General features: G+C 39.4%; 1 protein-coding gene across 1 annotated transcript in view; it reads left to right on the top strand.

Annotated features, from left to right (window-relative positions):
* The window catches only part of ADCY2 (adenylate cyclase 2), a 270,105-nt gene that overhangs the window by 173,108 nt on the left and 69,157 nt on the right, over positions 1-27,840 (top strand). Inside the window, exon 5 of the mRNA XM_088055670.1 lies at positions 26,854-27,002. Coding sequence (XP_087911796.1) covers positions 26,854-27,002 — 149 coding nt within the window. The remainder of the gene's footprint in view (positions 1-26,853; positions 27,003-27,840) is intronic.

Here is a 27,840-nt window from a genome sequence, read left to right as displayed (position 1 = left end):
TCTGCTGCTGCTCTTGGACTCTCTTGAGTGACTGATGTGTTCACTCAATCATGGCTTGACCTGTGGGGGAGTAAGGAATGCCTGTTTTATGGTTTACTCCCCATTTTTGCAGGAACTCCTGGAAGGCCCTGGAGGTATATGTGGAACCATTATCTGTTTTAATCTTTTTAGCAATCCCCAACACAGAGAAGGCCTGCACTAAGTGTTTTTATGCATCTGTGGTCTTCTCTCCTGTGTGGGCAGAAGCATAGACTGCTCCGGAGAAAGTATCCACTGAAACGTGAACATACCTCAGCCTGCCAAATTGCGGGACGTGAGTCACGTCCATCTGCTACATCTCACAGCTGTTGAGGCCTCTTGGATTTACACCAGCACTCAAGGTTGGTACTGCCTATCTTTGGCAACTGGGACATGTAGCTACGATGGCTTTGGCCTGGTCCCACTTTAGATGAAATTGGTGTACCAGGCCTGGCACATTTTGATGGAATTGTTGATGGCTCAGCTTTGCCTGCTGAAAGATGTCTGGCAGGTTGACCATCTCAGCTGGGGCGGCCAGGGCGTCTGCTCTTCTGTTCCCCTCTGCAATGAAACCTGGAAAGTCAGTGTGTGACCTCACATGCATCACATAGAAAGGTTGCTCTCGGTGGGAAACAAGATAAACTAATTTTGAGAGTAACTTAAGCAGGATAGGATTAGAGACCTCCTTTAAAACAGCATCTTCGGCTCTAGATACTACTCCTGCAACATAGGCCGAATCAGTGACTAGATTAAAAGGTTCAGAAAACCTCTTGAAGGCTCTGATGACTGCATCTAACTCAATAATTTGAGGGGAGCCCTCAACCTCTTTTATATCTGTCTCCCATTTCTGAGTCTGAGGATCCTTCCAAGTCATCACTGACTTGTGGGATGCTCTGGATGCATCTGTGAAAACTGTCACAGCATTGAGTGGCCTCCAACTTTGTTTTCCCTTGGGCACTACTTTAAATGCTGAATTAAATAATTTATGACCAGGATTATGAATTGAAATTTGTCCTGGGTAGCTATCTAGAGCAAATTGGAGTGTCTCATTTTCCCTAAGTAGCTGCTCTAGAACCACTTTTGTCAACTTACCTGATGTTAGGGTAAGTGGTAGATGGATACATGCGAAGTCACACCCCGCCAGTTCTGGCATTCTTGCCCTGGCCTTCCGGATCAATTGAGCTATTAACTCTTGTGGCCTGGTGATACTTTTGGACTGCTGGTGACTGAGGAATACCCACTCTGTGATCAAGAGTGGATCCCTCTGGCCCTGATCCCACTGGAAAAGCAAGCCATGGAGGTGTGGCAGTCTTCCCAAAACAATAAACTTATATGGCAAGTCTGGCAGGCAGCGATGAGCTTACTTTGTTGCCATCACCTCTTGAGCTTTCTCCAGAGCTCGCTTGGCCTCTTGGGTTAGGACCCTAGGAGAACTCAGCTCTTCTCCCCCTTTCAATAAATTGAAAAGTGGGGCTTGGTCTTCTGTTGTTAAGCCCAGCCAAGGTCTGACCCAATTTAAGGACCCACACAGCTGGCAGAGATCAGCTAAGCTATTTTTGGGTTGTTTCTGATCATCAGTTTTTGAGGAGTAATTGTCCTCTTGCTAATTTGGAGCCCCAGATACCTCCAAGGGGGCACCCATTGAACTTTGTCGTTTTGGAGTTCAAATCCTGCAGCAATCAAAACATTGACAACTAGGTCAAGCACATGCTGTAGTATCATCATCAGGGGCACACACGAGTACAACATCCAAATAGTGCAGGATGATGGTTTTTCTTGCTTTGGCACGCACTGGGGACAGCAGTGAAGCAACGTACCACTGGCAGATACTGGGACTGTTTTTCATGCCTTGAGGCAAGGTTCGCCAGTGGTAGCGCTTCATTGGAGCTTCTCGATTGATGGAGGGAACTGAGAAGGCAAACCGTGGGGCATCAGCAGGGTCAAGAGGAATCTGAAAGAAACAGTCTTTTATATCAATAACTGCCAAATTCCAATTTTGGGGGAGCATCGACGGGGAGGGTATTCCTGGTTGACGAGACCCCATGTCTTCAATGACTTTGTTAATTTCTCTAAGGTCCTGGATGAGTCGCCACTTGTCCTTTCCCGGCTTCTTGATAACAAAGACCGGGGAATTCCAAGGGCTGGTGGTTGGCACAATGTTGCCTTTTGCTAACTGCTTTTCTACCAATTCACTGAGCGCCTTCAATTTTTGTTTATTCAGTGGCCACTGATCTACCCATACTGGGTGTTCTGTTTTCCAGTTCAGCTTCTGGGCAGGGCGCTCATGCGGCCACTATGAAAAATCCTGAGGGGTTTTTGGGATTTCTGTTTTCACTCCCCATTGGGACATGGCAACTCTCCCCCACAGGGGAACTTTATAGTCTAAAATGGATGGGCATAAGCTGGCCAATTGCCCATCTGGCCCTTCCATTTGGACAATGCTCTTAGATTGTTCGGCTAATTGGGCATCCCCAATGCCCTGTACTTTACCTATCACAGATTGCAATTCCCAATGTGACAGCCATCTGGTGGTTGGGATGATTGTCACATCTACCCCTGTGTCCAACACTCCATCAAGGTGAAGGTAATCTTCACCTCGCCAGAGTCCACACCCCATCCAAGGCTTGTCTTCTCCAATGACTTCTGCCCAGTAAACTCCTTCTGAGCCTTGCAAAGCTCCTTTTTATGCTGATAATTAAAAGGTTGCCACCTAGGGGTTCCTCTTGCTCGGGTATAGGTAACAGGTGCAGCAAAGGGGATGATCTCCTAGTCCAGGTTCTGGTTTTTTGTCTCATGTCTCATGGCTTCCAGTTCCCATGCCATCATATTGAGAAACCGCCCAGCTATTCACCAGTCTTCACAGAAGTAATTGTGAACGCTGTTTATTTCTATTATCAACACACCTTTTATAGGGTTCTACAGGGTTTGCGGGCAGAGCAAGCTACTATTGGCTAACACACACAGATTACATTTTTTCTCCTACACACAAGAATATTGTTTTGCTTTACTCTCTCTTCTGCAGGCAAGTTTCAAGGATTTTAGCCCTTAATATCACAACTTACTTCAAAGTTTATTATGGTTTGTGCATACAGGCCTTTACTAATATATAAAATATATCAACAATTCCCCCTTTCTCTTTTTGCACAAACCAGGCTTTGGATAAGATATCATACCACTTAGACTGTCATCCTGATTAACATTATAAGTAAAGTCCGTCCCCCTTCTAGCACAAGAGACCTCAACCATCCGGTGACGCCCCAGCTGGCAAACCAACTTCTAATGGGGTCACTATCTTCTTTCAGGGCATGTAACCCATCCTGTAGCTGTTGCAGTTGCTTATGGATGGAAGCTGAATGAACAGTAAGATTCAAGCAGCACATGCCTTCAAACTCCCCACAACCATGTCCTTGTGCTAAGAGCAAAAAGTCAATTGCAGCTCGATTTTTTAATACTACATGACGTACACTACTCACATTGGCTGAAAGCTCACTTAACATTTTGGATGTTAAGTTCAATTCTTCCTTAGTCTAACAAGCGAGCCTTTTTAGAGTTGCTAGGCCTTAATTCATTCAGGCTTCGCTTTGACTGTTTGATGTTCTTCATTTTGCTAGCTATATTCAACAATTGATGTAAGCTTGGGTGGAACAAAGTTAGTTTCTCAAGATAACAGGTTCCTCTGTGGATTAGCAGGAATCTAATTCCATGCTCTATCTCCACAGATGAGGAATATGGAACTAGGTAATCGCTTTGGTAATTGTCCTATGAGATTGCACCACAAATAAAGGCTTTACTTTCAATGGTAGTAATGAGATCAGCTATAGGGCTGACTGCAGCTCAGTGCTACATTACTTTGTTAGAATGACTTTTTGTCGGGGGTTCAAACATTATCCATCCACCTGAGGTATTGGTGGAACTTAACAAATCTAATTCTTCTGAGGGTTGTAATATTGAGAACTTTGGTAATTTTTGCTTGCCAACAGGCTTCAAGTTGTCTTAATGTGAAGCCAATGGTGCAATTGCACTCTTGCAACATTGCCAATTGATTCAGTTGAGTCTCATTACTAATTAAACCTTTAAATGCTGGAAGATCCCATTCAGGGACTCCTATGAGACAGGTGCAAAAGGATCTCCAGGGGTGGCTAGGCTCAAACACATTGACCTTTGGCCAGTTCAATGTGCCAGAGTGACCCATATGTTCTGCCTCTTTTGGATGTTAGTTAGCAGACAGTTGGTCATGACTATAAACAACACAATTACCATAAGCAGTTTGTTCCATGTAAATGACATCATATTTGCAAACTCACAGCTAAAACTTTAACATTAAATGAACTTTCAAAGATGCTTACACTAGCTCTTGAAGGGGGAATACTTATACTTTATACTAACATAACAATTACTACACAGGCTAAACTCTTTATCTTAAACTATTATCTAACTACCTTTAACACACGTGCTCTGGTATATATGTATTCTAAGCGTGAAAGCAATTTGCTGAAAGGGTAAACACACAACTACAATTTGCTTTATATACAGTTAAATGGAGTCTCTACACTTCTTAGATCTTCTACAGAATTTCTCTAACACGATTCAGTTCTGGAACGTTCACTGCTCCCGTGATGTCAGCTGGCAGTTGATCGGTGACTGAGGGCTTTGATGTTCAAGTTGTTCTTCAGATCCTTCTAAATCTTAAAACAAAGGATACCTGAAAAATTGGTAGAGACACAACATCATAATAACAACATAAAAGTTCTGTTGGCAACTGTCTGTGTAGTTTTCAGACACAACTGTGTCCTGACAGGTCCACTTCTGATCCATGTCTGGAGTATCAAGGCTGTGTGATGACATCTCTGTTCACTGGATCTTGTGTGTTCAGAGGCAGACAGTCTGGTCAGATGGACAGGTGACCTTTTTGAGCCTGCCAACAAAACACAGACACTTCTCTCCTTTAACTTAATGAATTACACTAATCAAATGCTTTTAGGTCATCCATTTCCCCCGTTTTCTTAAAAAAAAATAAAATAAAATGGAAATGAGATGTACTTCTGTTATAAACATCAACATCAACACAAATCCATATACACAATTAATAAGAACTTACACCAGTTAAAAATCAATTAAATCATAAACATTATTAATAACATATGTAATATAAAACTACTATTAATTACTAAAACACTGCACCAGCATCCCATAGTTAGCAAACAAACAGAAACAAAAAAATCAGTGAAGGATTGGATAATCACCTCTGGAAATGATTCTCCAAGCCCACTTCAAAATTGATCCAGCTGTCATATCAATAGGGTCAAATTGTTGAGTCAAAAAGTGACTCAAATACTGATTTGGTGCAAAAAACATCTGGATCTGCTGACAAACATTCTGTCCAGGGAGAGTCAAGGCTTGGCCAGGGCCTGGCTTTAAACTGGAAAGATGCCTCTTAACATATTTCTAGAACAAGGTTCTCAATAGTAGCAGCTATGAGATGCTTACAGCACAGCAAACAGTTGAAATGCATTTGTACAAAGCTACAAATAGCTTTGTAGCTCTCCTGCGCTCATCGCGGTTTGCCTGGCACAGACTTCCCAAAGCAAGGGACAAGGACTTTGGATCAGGGGACGGGGGAGGTGGGGGCATTAGTTCGAGCTTTTCCTCCACTTTCTTTTCTTCAACTATCACTGACTGAATTACCACAAACAATGAAAAGAATTTAGCAACCATTGCATTACCTTTATTTGTCAAAGCTGTTAATTTGTTTCCAACTACATCCCAGAAGGGGATGGTTGGTATTTCCTCTGGGGATACCCTTGGAAAGTGGAAGAAGAGCCATTGAACAAACTTTTTTAACAACCCTTTTGAAAACTTTCTTTTCCCACCCTCCAGGGTACCCAAAATTTGAAAATAAATCCCTCTGCTGTGCTGAGAATTTCGCACCCATTTTCCTTGATGTTAAGCTGCCGGCACAGCAAAAATCCACCCTCCCCTGCAGCAAAAGAAACAACAAACTAAAGATAAAAGTTCCAGGGCCGGTCTCAGGGACAGGGTGCTTTCCGCAGCCAACTATTGTGGCCTGTAGGTTCGTGGCCCCCCCTCCACCACTCCCGGGGAGCAATGCACCCTTCCCACAACTTGTGAGCACCCTCAGCTTAACTTGGGGTATGCTCCTCCTCCTTTGGTCCACTGGACAGGGGCTGCAGGGAAGTCCTCCTCAGGGAAGTGGTCCTCTGGATGCTAGAGGGTTATCACTTCCTCCCCCCAAGAGCCACCGGAGAAAAACCAGTCTGCTGCACTCAGAGGCAGCTGACGGCCAGAACTTCTTGGATAAAATCCACAGTTCATCCGTGGGGTCCGTTCACAGGGCCCTTCACAGTGGGCGCCAGCTATCACATCTTGTGGGAGCTTATCTGGCTCTATCACTTCAGCCTACGACAGGAGTGGGTCAAACCCCAGGAGCAGGATGACCCGAGGTGTGACTAGAGCACTTGCTCTACGGCTTTTTGGCTGTCAGTCTGCAGTCTGAGGAGACAAGGACGAGAGGGAGGTGTTTTGCATGGGATAATAGAGGATTTATTGCTCTGGGAAATGTGAGCGTGCAACAGTTGAAATAGAGAGGCGGTTCAAAGGGAGGGTACAAAGCATCAGCTAATCAGAGATATCCTGGGGAGGATAAAAGGCAGGGTTCACAAAATCATCATCCAATGAGGGAGGTAGGGGGGAAAAGTTGGTTCACATGGACTAATCAATCGTTGAAGTTTAGGGGATTTCCAAAGTGGAATTCCAAGCATGCAGTGGGCCTAAGACAGGATTGACAGGAGACTCAGGGTAGATTGACAGCATGGGGTGGGAGGGTCTCATTTGGACCAAACCATCAACTTAGGTAATAACCGAACATACCATTAACAAGAAACATACTGCAACATCCATTCCATGCTCTATCTCCACAGGTTAAGAATGTTGAAGTAGGTAATTGTTTTAGTAATTGTCTCGCACGTGAATAAAAGGCTTTACTTTTGGTATTAGTGATAAGATCAACTGTAGGGTTAATTGTAGCTCAGTGTTGCATCACTTTGGAGTGGCTTTTTGTCGGGGGCTCAAACATTATCCATCCACCTGAGGTATTGGTGGAGCTTAACAAGTCCAGTTCTTCTGGGGACCCTATGGTAACATTGAGAACTTCAATAATTTTTGCTTACCAGCAGGCTTCAAGTTGTCTTGATGTGAAGCCAATGGTGCAATTGAACTCTTGCAACATTGCCAATTGATTCAGTCGAGTCTCATTACTAACTAAACCTTTAAATGCGTGAGGATCCCATTCAGGGACTTTTATGAGACAGGTGCAAAAAGGATCTCCAGGTGTGGCTAGGCTTAGACACATTGATTTTTGGCCTGTCAAGTGTGCTAGAGTGATCCATATGTTCTGTTGCTTTTGGATGTTAGTTAGCAGACGGTTGGGACTATACACAGTACAATTACCATAAGCAGTTTGTTCCATGTAAATGACACCACGCTTGCAGAATCACAGCTAGGTTTTAAGGTTAAATGAACTTTCAAATATGCTCACTTTAACTCTTCAAGGGGGAATACTTATACTTTATACTAATATATTTTTTAAACTTATCAATAACTTACAAATAACAATTATCACACAAGCTAAACACTTTATCTTAAACTATTATCTAACTACTTTTAACACACGTGCTCTGGTATTTATGCAATCTAAGTGTGAAAGCAATTCTCTTAAAGGGTAAAAATACAGTTACAATTTGCTTTTATATACAGTTAGATGGATTCTCTATACTCTTTTAGATCTTCTACAAAATTTTTCTCACAAACAGGCTATGATTTAATGCGATTCAGTTTTGGAACATCCGCTGCTCTTGCAACGTCAACTGGCAGCCAATCAGTGACTGACTGAAGGCATCAATGTTCAGGTTCTTCTTCACATCCTTCTAAATCTCAACAGAAAACAACTGAAAAAAAAATGGTAAAAACACAACATCATGATAACTGCATAAAATTTATGTTGGCAAACTATCTGTGTAGTTTTCAGACACAACTGTGTCCTGGCAGCTCCATTTCTGATCCATGTCAGGAGTACCAAGGTTGGGTGGTGACTTCTCTGTTTACTGGATCTCATGTTTTCAGAGGCAGACAGTCTGGTCAGATGAACAGGTGACCTTTTTGAACCTGTCAACAAAACATAGACACTTCTCCCCTTGAAGTTAATGAATCTTTTTGGCTTAGCTGTGGCACACCCAATTATAAATTTAGATTATATGATCTTTCTAAACTTTTGATATAAATATTTCATTATTGTGGCCCAAATTTCTAATGCACATATTACACTAATCAAATGCTTTTAGGATATCAATTTCCCCCGTTTTTTGGGTTTTTTTAAAAAAAAAGTAAAATGAGATGTACTTCTGTCATACATGTCAATATCAACACAAATCCATATACACAATGAATAAAAACCTGTAGCAGTTAAAAATCAATCAAATTATAAACATTATCAATAACATATGTGATATAAAATTACTATTAACTACTAAAACACTGCACCAGCATCTCATAGTCTGCAAACAAACAGAAACAAAAAAAAAAAATCAGTGAAGGATTGAATAACCACCTTGGGAAATGATTCTCCAAGCCCACTTCAAAGTTGTTCCAGCTGTCGTATTAATAGGGTCAAATTGTGAAGTCAAGAAGTGACTTAAATACTGATTTGGCACAGAAAACATCTGGATCTGTTGGCAGACATTCTGTCCAGGGAAAGTCAAGGCTTGGCCAGGTCCTTAGGCTTTTAAGTGGAAAGTTGCCTCTTAACTAATTTTTAAAACAAGGTTTTTAATACTAGTAGCTATGAGATGCTTACAGCACAGCAAACTGTTGAAATGCATTTGTACAAAGCAAATGATCAGAAGCCTTAGGTAACAGACCAATTAAACCATTCAGCAGTTGGTTTAATCTGAAGCCTCTCCCATGGCAGCTGACCCTCAGCAATGATACATTTTCTTGGAATTCTGGAAACACTGAAAAATAATAAAGCTATAAAAAACAGAAACTGCATAGATTGCAACAAACAATAGAACTCCCGATGAAATCAAGGGTGTCACAGACTGCGTTCACTTGTATTCACAAGCAGGTGTTCAGCTGTTTTAGTCGTATTCATCTTCATCTCTCTGGGAAAATAACTAAACTTTGCAGTTTAAACGAGTGTCTTCAACAAAACATAAAACAATTCAAATTAAACAATATTTAAACCTGATAAAAATTATGACAAAAGGAAATAACAAAACTTAACCTTAAAAGAATATCAAAGTTATAAAACTTAACTTAAAAACATTCAAACCTAAATATAATAAAACATAACTTTGCTTAATTCTATTAACACTTAATCTTTATAAAATAAAAGCATAACTTAATCTCATTCTGTTATTACAAAAAGGCAGCTAGAAGTTTGATAAATGCCTTTTAAACACAATATAACAGTAACATGGATTCACTATAAAGATTCTAAAAGTGTAACAAATACATCACAATTCTATGTCATTTGGCTTTAAAATAACTCACAATAATTGCAAATGTTACTAAAAATACTTATTCATAGCAGGAATTTGCCTAGTATATGCTTAAATTGGTTAGAATTTTAAAGTGCAGCTTTACTAGAGAAAAACCACAACAGAATTTGGCAAGTTGCCATTCAGCTTTGTAGCACTTTTCAAAAACATCAAGTCTAATTTTTAATTAAAATCCAAAGTCCAAATTGGTATATATATACTGTTATACATGTTTTTCATAACAAAAGGACTCACATTAAAATTACCTTATTAAAATTGTGGAAAATACAAACAAATGGATAATATATGCTTAACTTAACTTTTGTCTTGTACAGTAAAGTTCTCCTAGCTAATTATTTTTTTAAACCATAAATATCTTTTGTAGATAACATTAATTGGAAGGTTGTTTTCTTAGTAGCTGTAAATCATTCAATATTTTAACATTAGGTTTTAAAACTATTATTGCAAGGTAACTTTTACTTCTGTTAGTATTCACCTTAAACACTTTTTTTTTTTAAAAGGGGCTTTTTAAACTTTCAAAGAATCACAATAATCACAATAATTTCTAGTAAAACTCTGAAAAACTGCAACTGCATAAACTCATAATTACTTAAAACACAAAATTAAAATGGTATATAAAAACATTTTAAAAAACCAATAAATAATGACTTTTTAACAAACTGGGTACTGTCCCGGTGTTTTTTCTTAGAGAGGGAGCGGGAAGGGATGAACTACCCGCTCTGCTATCTTTCTTCACGTCCCCCACATATTCTTGCAGAGGGGAAAAACGGAGAGAAAGGAAGAAAAACTCAAAGAGTTAACTTTAACAAATGCAGTTCTTTCTATCAATATTTCTCTCGTTGTTCGCAGATTAGAGGGAAAAGGGCACAATTTTACAAAAACAGGCGATGTTACAAAAAGCTTCTCAGGGCCAGGTGGTAACAACGGTGATCATTGCAACTTATCAACTTTTAATTACAGTGATGAATTTCGAACTACATTCCATATAGTTAGCGATTTTTTTGCTATTTTGTCTCTCTTTGAAGCTGTATGAGCCACCTGTTTTTGTTCAAGTGTTTCTGTAATTGCTGATATTTTGTCCAGCGTGGCCTTGGAGCTTCTGCACTGCCTCTGCCCTGGGGGTGCCTTTGTTCTCTGCGCACACTTCAGTGCTCCCCCCCATGTCCCCCTGGTTCCGGTAGAAACCAATCTAAATTTGGCTTCTCTTCTTCCAGGGTAGTAAAGTTGGAACTTAGATAAGACTGTAGTGTTAAAAGTGTCTCCAAAGGTGGAGCAAATAGTTCAGGATGTATCACATCCTGCCATTGTTCAATGGATTCTGTTCATTGTTTCATCGTTTGCTGTGAAGTTTCGTTCTCCTTATTTTCTTCTCTCTGACTCTCCCTCCCTCTCTCCAAGGGTGGCATAGACAAGAATGCTTGCCCAGCAGTGGGAGGTAAAGGCTGCTGGCTGAGAATTATGGCGCTCGCAGTCTGAGCATATCTCGCTTTCCTGTTCTTTAAGGTACTAATTACAATCTGCCAAGTTGGACCGAGAGACAGAGTGTCCTTGCTTTTCCCTGTAATTGTTCTCTTCCACAACAAATCTCCTATGTCTTTCCATTCTTCCGCTGCAAAAGACAGCAGTGGGACCCAGAGGTGCCCACGCCTATTACCTCTAGCCCATAGAATGAGCTTTCCAAGGTCCATATCCTGGACTGCTTTGCTTCGTTTAATGATAATGTTTGTGCTGCAGCAGTTTGTGCTGCTGCAAACCCATCCATTCTTTGCGGCCATGGACGGGTGGAGGGTCGTGACCCCTCCTCACCTCTTCCACCCTCGGTCTCCCCCAGCAGCCCGCATCCGCGTCCTGCCATGCATTGACTCACCTACCCAGTACCAATCCGCACCCACGTCTTCCCGCGCACAGATCCACTCCACCGGCCCTGGCCCGCGTCCGCGTCTCTCCAAGCACGGACCTGCCAAATCTCTCTGCCCACTGGGGGTCCCTGATCAGAGCACCAGATATTGAGAAACTGCTCAGACTATTCACTGAGTCTTCACAGAAGTATAGCGAACGTCGTCTATTTCTATCTTTTGCACACTTTTATAGGGTCCGACCAGGTCTGCGGGTTTAGCAAGTTACTTTTGGCTAATACATACTGTTTTACATTTTTTCTCTTGTACACAAGGCTATTGTTTTTCTTTCATTCTCGCTGCTTCAGGAGAGTTTCAAGGACACTGCTTTTAATATCATTACTTATACCAAAGGCTGGCTAGTGCAGACAGGCTTTTACTGAAATATCATGCTTTTACTCTGTTAAAATGTTTTACTACACAGTGATGCAGAGTTGTTTACCCTTCAGTGAAAAATGTGCTCTTGTGCAGATTAACAAACAACCCTGCAGCAACTACTGTCCATCACTTTGTGGTAATTATAACTGGTGCAGTGTTGCCATTGTATCCCCATTGCCAAATGTTCCTGTCTTGTCTTGTGTCTGATATCCCTGTGCAGGGCAATATCTGTGCAGGACAGTTTGCTTACAAGTTTTCTTTATTAACAAATGGAAGACTTTAGCCTCTCAGCTGAAAAGTGGTGGTGTTAATTCCTTTTCTCAAAGGGAGTAGAATTAAAACCATAGAATGGTTTGCGTTGAAGGGACTTTAAAGATCTTATATTTCCAAGCCCCCTGCCACAGGCAGGGTTGCCTTCCATTAGACGAGGTTGCTCAGAGCCCCATCCAATCTGGCCTTGAATGATGGAGGATAACTTACATTTCGAATTTGTAACATACATTGTTGAAATACACTGCATTATTGAAATGAACAGTTTTTTTCATATATAGATACAAGGAAAAAAGAGAGTATTTTTATAATTACTTACATCACAATGAGAAGATGACATGGTAGGATCTTTTTTATTTTGTGTTTTGATTTCATTTTAGTTTTATTATGTGAGTCACAGCTTTAAGAATTTGGAAAAATACAAATTTTAGACATTCTGTCATACTTGCACTCTTTGAACTTGTAAGTTGATATGCACTACTTAATTGTATAAAGTACAAATAGAAGAAAGAGTTAGGTACTCACTCAGAAAGATATCTGTAGTCATGCCTTTAAACACAGTACCTACTCTTGTAGGTAGCTTTTATTAGTCATCTTGGGTGCATTCAATTACCCATTCATAAGAAATACATATAAAAAGAAATAGGAAATGTTTTAAAGGATGACCGCGTTGTGTAGCTTTCCTGCTTTGTTTCCTTGGAAATTCATTAAAATGTTAAAAATCAATCATAAGAAAGCTACTTTCCCTCCACCACTGAACACAGTATTAATTTAGTTTGTTCTGGACAAAGACCCAGCCTAAAAAAAAAAAACAACAAAAAAAGAAAAAGCTAAAAAGGAATAGAAAGACATTCATTCAATTTAATTCATTCCTAATGTTTAATACTCTGTTATGTGTGTGAAAATTGGTAATAGAGTAATTTTAAATAAGTACAAAAGCATCTGAAATTTTGCTCAGATGAAAGGGGATACTGAAAATAAAAATTTTACAAAATTTATCCTTTTGGAAAATTAAAGTAGCATTGAGAAGACAAATGCTACTCTAAGTTTAACAATTGCTAGAAAGGAACACTAAGTATTTTTTAAACTATGCAGAAATTAAATAATTTCTCTTTTTTCAAAGTAAATTCATATTCAGAAGTATGCCCCCTAGTAAATCTACTGAATATTTTTTTTTAATGCTTTCATGCTCATTGTGGAGGAAAGGGATTTTCTACACCTATGGATGACTAATTGCAACAGTTATCTCAATGTGAAGTGTGAGGAGGAGAGAAATAGACAGATTAAATAAATTAATTTTTTTAACAAATTAATGAATCTTCATGTGTATGTATTCAGCAGGGAGACCTAAAGAAGCTCAGGGATGAAGCAACTGAAATGCTGCTGCCACCTCTCACGTGGAGTCTGTCACCCAGAGTTGTGCTGAGTAGCTCAGGGCAAGAGGGAGACAACAGTGATACCGATTTCTGCAGAGCTCTAAAGGAGACCGGAGACCTACTGACTTAGAAACCCAGTGTCTGGGCATATTAGTGGAAGTAGAATGTAAGATTTGGGTGAGGGTGATAGATGAAATAAAAGTCAAGACAGCTTCTGTATAGGAAAAAAATAATTCTCTTAAGGTTTCAAATCTTGTGGGTGAGAATAACCTACTTCAACAGGTTGCCTGGATTTCTGGAAGACAAGATCCCTCACAAAAGGGTCTTGAAGAAACTAAGCAGGCATGGGACAGGACAAATGTCCTTACATGATCAAAGATTTAAAATTTTATTACTCATCCCCATTGAGAATTGTTTTTTAAATGTTGGGTTTTTTAAAAATCACTCATGTCCTGAGGCGGCTGGGTGCAGTGGTCAGGTGCCGTGACTTTCCTAGGAAAGCGTCCCAACAAGAGGACATCCTGGAAGCCCAGGAACATCTGCAGTCACTTCTGCAATTCCAGCTCTGAGCCCTGAGAAGGGCTGTTGAGTGAGAATGCAGGTCTTTGGGCGACACAGAAGAAAGAGACAGATCTTTCGCATTAGATCTCTCAGGAGATTTTGAATCAGCTCTTCCCTCCAAGAAATCCCAGAATGAATAGTTAGCAATTCAGAGAAAACAGAGGTTTATATCCCTGAGGGCCTGGGGCAGGGCAAAGGGGAAGAACCAATGAGATACCTAGAATCTACGTGGGCTGCAAGCATGCCGGGATGTGACTTCTTTTGCCCACCACAGCTGCGGAGGCCACCAGCTGGGGTCTCTCCCCGAGGGGGAGGGTCACAAGATGAAGTCTAAGGTTGTCTCTCCAGGGGAGAGTGGCCATGCAGCTGGTCGACTTACTGCCCTCCACAATGGTCCTTCAGTTTTGTTTCACAATCTGAGTATTTTTAAGTAGCTTTCTGCATTGCTTTGAAATCTAAACGTTTCAGTGGAAATTCTTTATCAACAATAAAATATTTACAAGTCCCAAAAACAATAAGCAAGTTCTGCAATGACCCAAATGGAATATATAGGATGGCCCTGATTCATCAGAGCACATCCATGTATTGACCACATGTTCTGTGGTTTCTTGGCAGGACTCAGTATTTGCATGTTGCTAAGCTGTACTGGATGTGGTAGTGCCAGTGCTGCTAAAGATAGCTATGAGGCTCCATGGGGAGGAAACTATTTTGAGGCGCATCTTGGACTCAGGATTGAAAATAAATCAGCTCCCTTTTGCTTATTAATAAAAATAGTGTGCTAACAAAAATAGAAAAGAATAAAATAAGTGGCTGAAAACATATAGCAGTCTCATATTTTACTACTTTCTTCAAAATTATATAATGTAAATGGTGGGAACCACTCAATGCCAGTCTAAAAAGGATGTACATAATCTGTAACTGTTGCTAATATACAGAAAGAGTTTGTAAGCAGTAAAAAAAATTCACCAAGAGGACTGGAGCAGGAACTAAATATGAAAATAAAGGTCTTGTTACACTAAAGATGATTTTTGTTCTTTCTTCCTTTCTATGAATTATGTAGCTTAAACACTTGGTATTATGTGCCTGTATGCTGAGGTTTCAGTGGTGAATAATTATGATACTGTGAATTACATTATAAAATGTTATCAGTTAGTATATATTACCTTCTAGTTTCTTTTAATTTTATCTCTTTGAGCAGCAACACAATACTAATTGTCAACATATTTTTCTGATGTTTCCATGTTTAAAAATGCAGCGTATCAAAATGAATCAGATTACATAAAGGCATGGAGCATATTGATGTCATATGCTGGAAATAACCAAAACCAGCGTTGGGTAAAGAAGTCACAAACTACTCCCAAATTTCTAAAAAGTTTGGAAGCTATTTAAGTGCACTAATCATAGAATAGATTTCATTAATCCATAGCATATCTGCCATGACAAATAATGCTGCCAAAATCAATCAGCTGCAGCTATGGTATGATTTTTAGAGTATGCATCTTCACACATACAAATGTGCAGGCATCAGTGTGTAAACCAGGAGTCCAAAACAATAGACACAAAACATGGAATTGGTAAGAATTAGACCTGTTTTAAATTCTTCAACATGAGACCAAGAATTCAGACCTAATCCCTCAAGGAGACATCCCTAAGCCCTCAAGGCTCCATCTTTTGCTATGTTAAAGGACATTTACCAAATGTCTCCACTGGATTGCACATCCCATGATAGAGAAAGCGGGAGCAGAGCAGCCTTTGTGCAGGACCCTGGGGATTAGGGAATTCACCTGGAGCACTGCAGAAGCAAGAAATCTAGTACTTGCTTCAGCGATTTTTAAATGGTTTCATTTTGGAGCAGATTAGTTTCACCTGAAAAGGCTGCTTGGGCTCTACCTCCAAAATAACCTCATGCTCACTGATGAGCATTTCTCTGTGGGGATAGGAAGAGGGTTGAAGTCTCATTTTGGCAGAGGAATGTTTTGATGAAGAGTTGCACAAAGAGAACACTGTTTAACCTGTGGATATCTTGTTAAATCTTGAAAACCTCTGGAGCTGACATCCCGTTTCTGCACCACTAGACACTCTGGCTTTGTATGGAGCCTGTGTTGGTGGCTGCAGGTTGCAGGGGACTGAGTTGGTGAGCTGGAGGAGTGGTCATTGTGAATCACTTCATGTCTGCCAACGCTGCCTCCAGCCTACCGTGGGGCATATGAAACAGTCATGGGAAAAGCCTACTTTGTGTGCAAAATCTTAGCCATTGGGCATTAAAAAGTTATCTAACCAGGAACCAAAGGTGTGCTTGCCCAAACACAGTTCAAAAGGAAACAGGCAGCTTAGCTTCTGGAGGTTGGAGACAAGCTGATCTGTATAGAGTACTTTCTCCACCCAAATAAGGTACCGTCACCCCTGAGGGGTTTTGGCACAGGGACAATCCATGCTGGAGCGGGGACACACCAGAGGGCACTGCAGGTCATCAGTGTTTGAGGCCGGATCAGAGACATGGAGGAAAAGGGCAGCAGAAACCTTTAATCATAGAACAGCAGAAGTGGTTAAGCAAAAAGTGACAGAAAGAAACTTTCACACATACTGTCTCAGCTTCCTACCCTGCCTGCCACCTCAGCACAGGAGTTTTTTTGATGGACATAGCATAATGCACAGCAAAAATAGGGAAAACTGAGACCAGGAAGTGCAGAAGATAGGTGGTTGTGTAAGTGTCTCAGTGTTTTTGGTTTTTGTTTGTTTTGATTTGTTTGTTTGGGTTTTTTTTTCAAAACTGCAATCAGCAGTGAGAGGTTTGTTTTAGTTTACAGTAAATTAATTCTATAAAAATTACCTGATTACTGACTGTTTTGCTCAAAATAGAGTTCCAGGTACATAAAGGTGCCTCCTTCCAGCCTGGAGCTAACGACCTGGTAGTTCTTTGTACAGAATCATAAACAGCACCCTCTTCTGGACATTTTCTACTTATCTGGCTTCCTCCTGCAAATGTTACTTTTCTCAGTTGCATTTTTAGGATTCCAATTTTCTCAATGTGTTGCACACACAGACTTAGTGTCCCAGGAAGACAGGCTTTTCCTGGGTGACAAGGCCACACTTGAAGGTCTGGTAGTTACCATTCCTGTCATTCTGTGATTAAGTCTGAGTTCCTGTCTGCAAACTTACATGTGTAAGTACCTCTGGAACACACCATAGAAAACGCTTCCAAATTTGTACATGTAAAACAGTAGCATGGAAAATATTCGGAAAATAAAATGTGTAGGATAAAATTCAGAAAATGTTTAGAAAATAAAACCAGGCTAATTTTGAAATCTTTAACCCTTGCTATGATTTATATTAAATTTTGTTTTGTGATTAGGCCTAGTAATGAGTGTTAATTACTAGTTTAGCATATGTCTGCCATAAAGTTGTTGCTTTTTTCCCCTGATCTGATTCCTCAAAATAAAGAGAATTGGTTTCCAAAACTCTTATATTAGTTTTTTTGCAGGGGGAACAAAGTTTTTCACTGAAAACTTTCTATCTTTAGTAACTGGTGAATATAATCATTAAAGAGCAATTGGGAGATTTCTACCAGGAACTTTGTAAGGAGACAAAAGGTCTGCTTTATTAATGTAGTAACAGCATAGACCCTCCAGATATATGCCTGTTCTTTGACTTCCTCCTAGTGTGTCAACCTTTTCTGTCTTCAAGCCTAGGAAATGAGCTGTTGAATAAATAGTGGTGCTCAGAAAAGAGGTGTTAAAATATACAGCTTGCAGCATTAAAATTTGTCGTCACTGTTTCACAAGTAGGACAGCTCCTTACTGTAGTTTCACTTCTCATTAACTTATGGGTGAAATAAACTCTTACTTCTACTTGAATAAACTTTTCTCTCTATTTAAACTGGCTAATGTATTGGCCAAAACTATGTTTAGCTACTTCTACTTTTGACTAATCTAATACAGAGAATGACTGTTTTGATTAATTTCTGTTGCTGTGTGGCTCTGCTTCTCACTGCTCAGTCTGACCCACTTTTAAGTGTTTATGAGCTCCTGAAACGTGCAGCTTGGTGCCTGATTCTTGATTTTAATCTTTATTCTGTGTGATGAGTAACATTTGATCATTCAAATATATGCTATCTGCAGACTATCCAATAAAATATTAGCAAATCACCAGTGAAATACAGAAAGAAATCCATTCTTGCATGTTTACTTGGCAGCCTGTAAGCAGATGGCTAAAACACCGGAGGCCAATGTCAAAGGTAAAAACTGTCAGTTTCATGATATCTGGAAGGCTGTGGAGGAGTGGTGCTGTCAATGTGCTTCAGACATGATCTTCTAACTTAAATGCAGTGCTGTGCTTTAGAAATGCTTTTGGTTTTGCTTTGGATTTGATGCTTTTAACTACAAGGTTTGGCTCTAAACTCAGCAGATGAACAGGAAATTTTGGACTTTGAAAAAAGTGCTGCATAGATACCTTTCAAGGCATACTTTTGAATATCTTCCCTGACATGTCTCCTAGTTGGTTTGGAAGGAAAATATGTAAAAAAGTAGATTAGTTTGGTTTTATTTACTTCTATTGAAAACATAACTAAATTCTTCTCATCAAAATGTGAAGTGAGTTGTACCCGAGTTAAAGAGTTTATTGTTTAAAAGAATGGTATTGAGCAATTGCCAGCATTGTAATTCTTCACCATTATTAAAGACTGATATAATAATAAACATGTCATGCTCTTCAGACTGATTCTTTGCAAAATGCTGCTTCTGTCTGTTCATCGGTTCTTGAAATATATAAAACTTAAAGGAAGATTTAACAGGATCAGACAGAAATAAACCTTGAAATCTGTCAGTTAATTAAGCAGCTCTGTCTGCTTGGTGCATCTATTGTCATGCTGTTTGGTGACTCGTCACTTGAACAGCTGCAGGATAGGCATGCTTTCTGAAGGGGCAGTGACATCATTTGCAAAATCAGTCATAAATGAGCTGCATATGCAAACTGTAACTATGCATAAGCATTAAACATTCCCTAGGTTCCATGAAAAAATTTGTCTTTGCCAAATACATGGTGAGCCTGTAAATTTAAATGAGCTTTCAGTCCCCTACACTGAAACAGTGGTGGTGCTTTTGCATAGCTTTAGTATTTTTTGGATGTGGAAGTGACTGGTGAGATGGCAGACCTACTCTGCAGCAAATGAACTGGACACACTGAGGGTACACAATGCTGCATATTTAGCCTGCAAACTCTTGCCTTAAATTGACAGCCTGCATTGGTTTTACTTCTTTTGTGAAGTGAGCAAGTCACGCCACTGATGTTTGACAATTGCAAAATTATTTGAAGACAACTGTCCCCTTTCTGGAGGCATGGCTGGATCATGGCAATGGAAGAGATAGGACCCACTTGCTTCCGTGCAAGAAGTTGATTTATTGATTACATGGGCTCAGTATATATACCTTTACAGCTGTAGCTAAAAATAAGACTAGCCATAACATTTGTTTCCTAGTGACTTTGCTTCATCATAGCTTTGTACAGACCAACACAGGCACATTCAGAATTATATGATTTCTCATAAACTAAGCATACCTAGCATACCGTATCAGGCATAGTGTTATCTCTTGCTTCCCTCTTCAGAGTTCTGCTTTCTACTGCCAAGGCTTATGGCCTATCAGACTTACCCCCATCCACTTCTGTTACGAGTTTAGCAGTCCTCTCACTTCTGCTCTCTAACAATATTCCCACAGCTGAAGGGAATAAAACCTGTTCCCCAGGCAGAGACTCCCAGGCAGAAGTGTGGGAGCAGATACCTGTCTGGCACTTATCTGGGCCTCACCCTGGCCCTGGTCCAGTCCCAGCACCTGGGTGGACACAGCTCATTACCATCTGATCTCTTGACCTCAGCATCCATCTTAGCTTGAAAACTGTCAGCCTGCACCCGGGGCTCCTGGACAATTACATCTTGTCTTCTGCAGAATAATTTCATGAAGGCATTTGCATTTCATGCCTGGGGAACTAGTGAGGAATGAGAGGATGGTACTTTCATTCCCCTTGTGTGTGTGTTGATATTGTAGCTCCTGGCATTGCTACACCTGAAATTTCATCAAAAGAGTCATAAAAACAAAAAGCCTTTTGGTGCTATGCTTGGGGAAAAACTCATTTTCCAAGGGGAAAAAAAATCAAAAAGGAATTCTGTTAGCAGTATGAGGGATGGGTGCATTTAGGAGAGCAGATGAGAGTTCATAATTCTGCCATCTGGAAAGATGTTATCTGTGTCATAAAGCCTGTACTAGCCACAGGTAAAAGCAAAAGCAGCAATTAGATATATAAAAAAAAGTTCAAAATTACAAAAGATGTAGGAGATTTCTAGATGTCACAAAAAATCCTTGATCCTTGTCTGGTTTTGTCAAGGCCAATAAAAGTGTTTTGGAAGTATTCCAGGAATAAAGCCAATAATAACCAAGGAAGGGGCTGCCAGTAAATAGAAAAAGTATAAGCAATCAGTATGAAATAAAAGGTGCTGCTGTAATAGGATTGTATTTGAAAAGAAATAGAGTGATGTACTCAACAATTTGGTAGGAAATCAGGTAATATGAAAATGTTTTTTAGTATTTAATTGGTACATGTTTGGGTTAAGTAACTTTCCATAATCAAAAGATTTCAGTGAGATACATGATGCTGTGATGCTCAGCATAAAAGTACTGACAGTTCCCATCAAAAGAGCACAGTCTACTGGATTTTGAATGGGACAACTGGAAGTTATCAGTGGAGATGTTCAATGAACTGTGTGTGTCATGTGTGAACATGTGTGTCATGTTCTGCAAGAATCACATCTCGTTTATGCTATTATGTCCTCTTTATTAGTGATCTAAGAGGTATGTGAAGACATTCATAGACAATAATTTTTGCAGAAAATGTAAATACTGGTCTGATAATAAATACCATAATATTGAATACTTTATAAACAATATCAATCAAGAGAGTTTTTAATAGCTTTCTGAAGAGACATAATTCTAAAAGAGTATGTGCCATAGCTAGGATGTTGTAAGGCTGCAACTTGGTACAATATTTTGGAGAAAATAGGAGATATGGAACAGCAGAGAGGGAACACTGGGGGTGTTACAACAGAAGGTTGTGCAGAGTAAGTCATGGACATACTGAGGGAAATAAATGTACGTATGTCTTTGTTTACTGGAGAAAAATGTTAGGATTTTTGTTAAAAAACCCTTAAAATGCTTGAATGTTGTTGAGGGTTTTGAGAAGAGAGTACAGAAAATACTTAGAAGGTGATTTTTACACTGAAGTCTGCTTACCTGATCAAAAAGACAGTTATCTGTGTTTACAGGAATAAGAGTAGGCAGATTAATCTTGAGCTGAGAAGGATATAACAGGGCCAAGGCATCAAAGTAAGAAATACAGAACAATTTTTTAACAGTTTTTAACAGTTCAGCTGATTACCCACTAGAAGTTGATGAATTCTCCATCTCTTGATGTCTCTGTAGACAAGATTGAATACCTTTCTTGTTGTGTATAAGTAAAATCAATTTATTGGCTTCAGCATAAGTAATGAGGTTGATGGAGGTTATTAGCATAGGCTATATTTAAGGATAGCATGTAATTTTTAGGAATCTTCTCACCTCTCAGTTAAAAGCCCAAGTAAGCTTTTACAAAACACAATTTACAACTCTTTATTCTTGTAGGTGTATTTTAGAGAATGATAATATAGTCTCAGTTAACAGTATGGTAATTTGACAAATACCTCTGGATCACAATCTCTATCAGCTTCTTGACTTGTTTGATCATTTTGTGATCAGAAATCAGAAAATTCATTTCCTGTAGGTTATTTCTGTATACACTTAGAGGGCAGCTGAAACTTTGATGTTATTTGTGTCTATTTCTAAATTTTGTAGTGAAGCAGGATGCATGCATAGGCTAATTGTGTCTTGAGCTCTTGCTGCTGACTTACTGACCTGGTTTGTCAAACTCACTAAATAGATGATTAGATATATGCCACAGGAATCTGAAAACAAGATCCAACCCACAGAAAAACAGAATTCAATATTCAGTGCCCTAAATGACATTGAAAGGGACAAAAACAACCCTATATGGGATTATAGGGACAAAAATATTCCTATAGTCCTTTACTGATCTACAAATATATAGTTTTTCTGCAGGCTTCTTGAATATCAGAAAAAGCTTAACAACAGAGAGGGACATTTCATCCAGTAAGACCAAAATCTGGACCTTCAGTTCCCTCCCTAGACAACAGAGAGAGAGAGAGAGCATTGCTACCTTAGAATTTCAGTATTAGATTCTGTGAATTGCCTTGAAGTACAGTTTCTCTCTGTTGGGGGTTAGGTGTCCTCCTTTTAGCTCTGGCTCACCACTGGAATTTTTACCCATTAGTTGCAGGGAAAACCTAACTGCAGGTACTTGGTGGGTGCTTGAGAAAACACAGAGTTCGTCTGGGCCCAGGGCGGGAAGGGGGAAGGAAAAGGGGAGGACAGGGACAGTTTGGCGGCTTCTTCAGCTTCAGAGAAAAGCTCTTTGGGGGCGCAGAGCTGTTGCGGTGGGGAGAAGGGAATTTCACCATCAACCTGCTGCTGCTTCTTCTCCTTCTTCCCTCTTCATTGGTGGCCTCACACGCCCTGTCCTGCTGGGACGTGTGGCAGTGCCAGGCACCGCCGTGGAGCTGCTGATACACCTCAGCCACAGGCCCAGGATCTCAGCTCATCCCTGCTGTTCCAGCTGAGTGTTCCTCAGAGCCCTGCAGGAGCACCGGGACTGCCCACTGAGGGTGTTTGTGGAGCAAAGCCTCTCCATCCTCTCCTGTCTCGGCCAAGAAGGCTGTCACGGGGTCCCTGGTTTTGTTTTCTTGCTAACACTGTAGTTGTTGTTTGTTTGCCTTGTTATACATACTAGTAAAGAACTGTTATTCCTATCCCCAGATCTCTGCCTCAGAGCCCTTGATTTCAGAATTATTATAATTCAGAGGGAGGGGGTCTACATTTTCATTCCAGGGGAAGCTCCTGCACTCCCTAGCAGACTCCTGTCTTCCAAAACCAAGACACTTTCCATTGACAGCAAGGCACAAAGTTGATTTTAATACAGTGAGTCCTATCAGACAACATTTGTTTCCCTTTAATGACGTTCTGTAACCGGTATTAGTCAAGAGATCAGACTAGATGGAAAAATATTTTGCCTTTAAATCTATAAATTCTTACACTTATTCTCAGTAAAGAGTTGATAGTGGTGAATGAGTGAATCAGTATTGGTAGTTTGCATAACAAAACAGGAATGACCAAATAAATGAAGCATTATTGCCTCAGGCCAAGAAGAGGTTAATTTGTGAAACATGTACTCTTAAAAATAACCCATACCTAGTATTTCAGGATATTTTGCTTGTTTGCTGCAGAACAGCAGCATAATATTTTGCGAGATACTCAAGCACAGCAGCCACCTTGCAGAAAACAACACAGTGCTATGTTCTTTAACTGAACTATGCCAACTTATTCTAGCTAAGAAAGCAACCAGAGCTTATCAAGCTTTGGAGGAGTAATGTGTAACTGAGCATCACTGCTAAAGTTATGTGTATGATTCAGGGAAAATTCTGACAGAGATCAGCTTGGATGTGAGAGATTGAGAGAATAGGACCTCCAATAACAGTTCAACATGTACCACAGAAAATCTTCAGCTGAAGAACCCAGGGAGGAGGCTTACTTGCTAACCTAGTGGGGTCTAGGTGGAGAAGAGAGAAGTACTTAACCCTCTAGTATTGAAAGGCAATTTAATGTTGTATTCAGTATAGAGAGTGGACTCCATCTTTTAGCCTTAGGACTTAAAAGGTATTAGCTGGAAATTACTTGAATGCTTGAGAGGAAAGCATAGTCCCAGGGAACGTGAGCAATCAGGAAATAGTCTTGTGTGCATAAATCCCCTGTATAAGCTGTTACAGTCATGTTGTTAATATTCTAGGGAAGGACATATGTGAGGAGATTTTCATTATTGTCTTAGCACAGCAGTTTCTCTTTCACCAGAAGCAGGTATTCTTATTTTCAGTCTGAAGATTTTTAAATGGCACCTCTTGACCTGCATTCAGAATTATTTCAGCTTTTTTCTTGCAGACTGTAGCTCTGAGAGTGGCTTCTCTGTCTACTACAAATAAGGAAGAATCAGTGTCCTGTGTCTCAGTTCCACTAGTTTTTGATGAGTGGGTTTTCTATCTTTTTGACAGAATAGTACAGAATGGAATGTATTGCCAAACATAAAGCCAGCATAGGCAGCAGTCTTGATTTGTGGTGTTCCTTGCATTGTTCTAGTCTGCAGGTATTTCAGTGCAAAACGTCGTGCACTATAAGCTAATCAGTAAGTAGTTTTGATCCTTCCACTATGGTCTTTTGAGCCAACAGTGATGATAAAACAGGAAGGAAAAGGTGCTCTTATGTGCTTTGCATTTCTTAGGATCTTTAGCTGACCAGCCCAGCCACAGTGTTCATAAGCAGTTGAGAATTACCTTCTGTCACAGCTGTCTTTTAGTGAAAGAAATGAAAATTAACAATCTGCATTATCACACAAGTGATAACGTCAGGACTGAAGAGTGAATGCTTGCAGCCTGCAGAATGGAGAGGGTGGCTGAAAGCTGTATGTACAGCTGGATATGGCAAAGTGTTCTACAGTGTGCTTCACCAATTGCAGTTCTCTAAGGCAACCTCCTGTTCCAACCTTCTTTTTTGGACAGTGGAAATGGAAGAAGGAAAGCATTCTTTGGAGGGAACTCTGGTGCAAGTGAACAGCTTCATCAGGATGTCTAAGCAGAATGGAATAGTGGGCTGGGGCTGAAGAGAAAATGAAGGGGAAATATTCCATCTCTCCTGATGTCCCCTACAAAATAAGGGAATTCTGTTTTCCTCTTCCTCATATACTTTATGCTGCTCCCTATGAAAACTTTTTCTCTTGGTTTTTTTCTTGCTTCCTTGAAAACATTTGTTGCTTTTTGGCCTTTTACCAGTCTTTCTGAGTTTCAAAATTGTAAGCAGTAACCTGGACATTCAGTGTCTGCATCACTGTGTGTGTGGAATCATAACAGTCATAGGAAGATAGTGAATTAGCTTGTATTTACTATCCATTGTACAAAAGGAGTATAGTGATGTAAAATTTCAGCTAAGAGCACTTGCCTCACTGTAACCTTCATTAACCATGTAATTATAGTTGTTAACACGTCTGAAAAATCCTGTACTGTTAGATAAAGAGCAACCTGGAAGAGTAAGTTTTCATTTGGGAAAAAAAACTGATTTGTTGTACAGACATTTACAAGTTAGCAAAATACTTCCACCAAAGAGCAGTGGAAGGGAAATATTGCCAATGAACATAAGCAATGAAAAATAGACTGGTCTCTTGGATGTGAACTTGCTAAAATGCCTAAACATACTAAATTAATCTTGCACTTAATAAATTTATTAGTTCAATATTAATTAGCGGCAAATCAAGATGCTTTGACTGAAATAAAAGTTTTTTGCCAAATATTTGCAGGATCAGTTTCACGGGGCTGCATATAATTGAATGCTCTGCTTACAAGTGCACAAATGCTATGAGGAATGTGAATTTTTTTATACTTGACAGAGATAGATAGCCAAGGTTGCTGCAAATATTAGATGAGTCTACAGCTCTGCTATTGCCATGCTTTACTCAAGGTCATCAGACCTGAACAGGAATAATTATCGCAGGCAGAGGATTGGATTAATGGCTACACCTCTTCTGGTACCTTCTTGAACAGAACTGCAAATTCTGCAAAGATACGCTTGTGAACCAAAGAGAGTGCATCCTTCTGAGGAACACCTGAGGATCATGCACATTTTGAGGTCATCATCTTTCCTGGAGTAGCTGTTTCTCTCTCTGGCTCTGCCAGAGGCTTTTTCAGATGCCTTCCCCCTCTTCACTGGTTCAGGCTATTGGTTTTTATTCTTAGCCAGAAGGAGTCTCTCCTGTCTGGCTATGAGAAAATGGGAAACTCTTGTTCAGTTTCAAGATGGAATATGATAAAGCAATAAGGATTTTATTATGTTTCTTGCAGAGTTCTTGTTGATCTGTTTTCCAGAGAAGTAGGAAATCATTCTAAAGCTATCACAGGTAAAATGGAGAAAATGAAAGTGTCAGAGAGCTTTAAAAGACGAAGACCATCATATCAAATGAAGAAGACTCTAATACCAAATTATGAGGAAAAATACGTAGGGTTTAGGGTTTTTTAATATTCAATATGCTTTTAGGTTAATTAAAAATATATAAAATTGTCAAATGCCATATTGAAGGACAGAGTACCTATCAAAATGCTCTGCAAAAGTTCAACATTTTCAGTATTTCAGTTGGTATTTTATTTTCAGTCTAACTGCTAAAATTATGGCAAAGCATTTAAAATACATGAAAGAAAAATAAAAATATGTATCTTATTCCTGCTTGAATCAGACTGCATTTCCCTGAAAGTCCTCTGGACTGGCCTTGTGACTCTTGTTTCATTTGCTTCATCCTACTCAGATATTGAATAGATTCCTGTAGATAACTTCAGCAAATGTTAAGCTTAGCTTAAACTTTTTCTAATATACAGTAAACCTTGAAGAAGGCAGGTATTACCTAGAAATGTGTGTATATCTCTGTCATACTCTTCAAGGAACTGATTAACTTTGGAGCTCCTACCAGGCCTGAGTGCAAGCCTCATCAAAATATTCCGTAGTATTGACAATAGGGTGTGCCTTGCACAGTATTGATGCCATGCTAACTTTATTCTCCTTGAAGAAACTGTGGACATTTCATTTTAAATTTTAGGAGCGTCTTCTACTTTCTTTACTGCCTGCTCACATTGCCATGGAAATGAAAGCAGAGATCATTCAGAGGTTACAAGGTCCAAAGGCAGGCCAGCTGGAAAACACCAACAACTTCCACAATTTGTATGTCAAAAGGCACACTAATGTAAGGTATTGTACTGTAATAAAATGTATCAACAACATTCAGAAAAAAAAAATTGAAATAAAGGGTCTAGGGAGGAATTAAGAAAATATTTTTTTAAAATATGTTTTTCAGCAATTTAATATGTAGAATCCCTTAATTTGATCAAAAGTTGACAATGCTGCACTCCAGAAGAGCCACAAAGGTATTAATACAATAGAATTGTTGAGAAAAAGGCACACAATAATAGGCTTTTTTTCATAATGTCTTCATTTTTCAGGCTGAAATACCAAATTCTGATTCCATGTATACTAGTCAAAATTGTAATTTGTGTCAGTGGCAAGATATTAATTTTGCAATTTTCTTAATTGGAACAATTTCTCAGGATTTGTATCATGTAAACAGAGGTTACTGTACCACATACATATTTTACACAGTATCTGAGATAAAATATTCTGCTGATAGAGCTAATTATTTAATAATTAAAAATTTCTAGTAGCTGGAAAAGTAAATCACTTTCATTTCAAACATTCTTTCTTCTTTGCAAGATTTTTTCCCTGGTTTTTTTTGTTGTTGTTGTTGGGGTTTTTGTTTGTTTGGTTTGGTTTGGTTTTTTGTGTTTTTTTTTAAAATTGGAGAAGTTAGTTTGAATGATATTAAAAAATGATTTATTAAAAATCCTACAACAGTAGGAAGCTTTTGAGGAAGCTCATATTCTCTTGTGAGCACAAATACTCTTTGAAACTATCATATTGCTGTTATATTGCTAATTTGTTACTTGGGAAAATATTCCTATTTTTTCAATACTGTATACCTGAGAAGGTAATACCTGTAAGAATAAATATAGGTATATATTACCTATAAATA

This window comes from Pseudopodoces humilis, chromosome 1 (genome assembly GCF_049639895.1).
Source record: "Pseudopodoces humilis isolate 2021_Gansu_Grassland_sample_001 chromosome 1, ASM4963989v1, whole genome shotgun sequence".
NCBI classification, from domain to species: domain Eukaryota; kingdom Metazoa; phylum Chordata; class Aves; order Passeriformes; family Paridae; genus Pseudopodoces; species Pseudopodoces humilis.
Note: the sequence above shows the minus strand (reverse complement) of the source record. Positions and strands in the feature narration are given on the sequence as shown.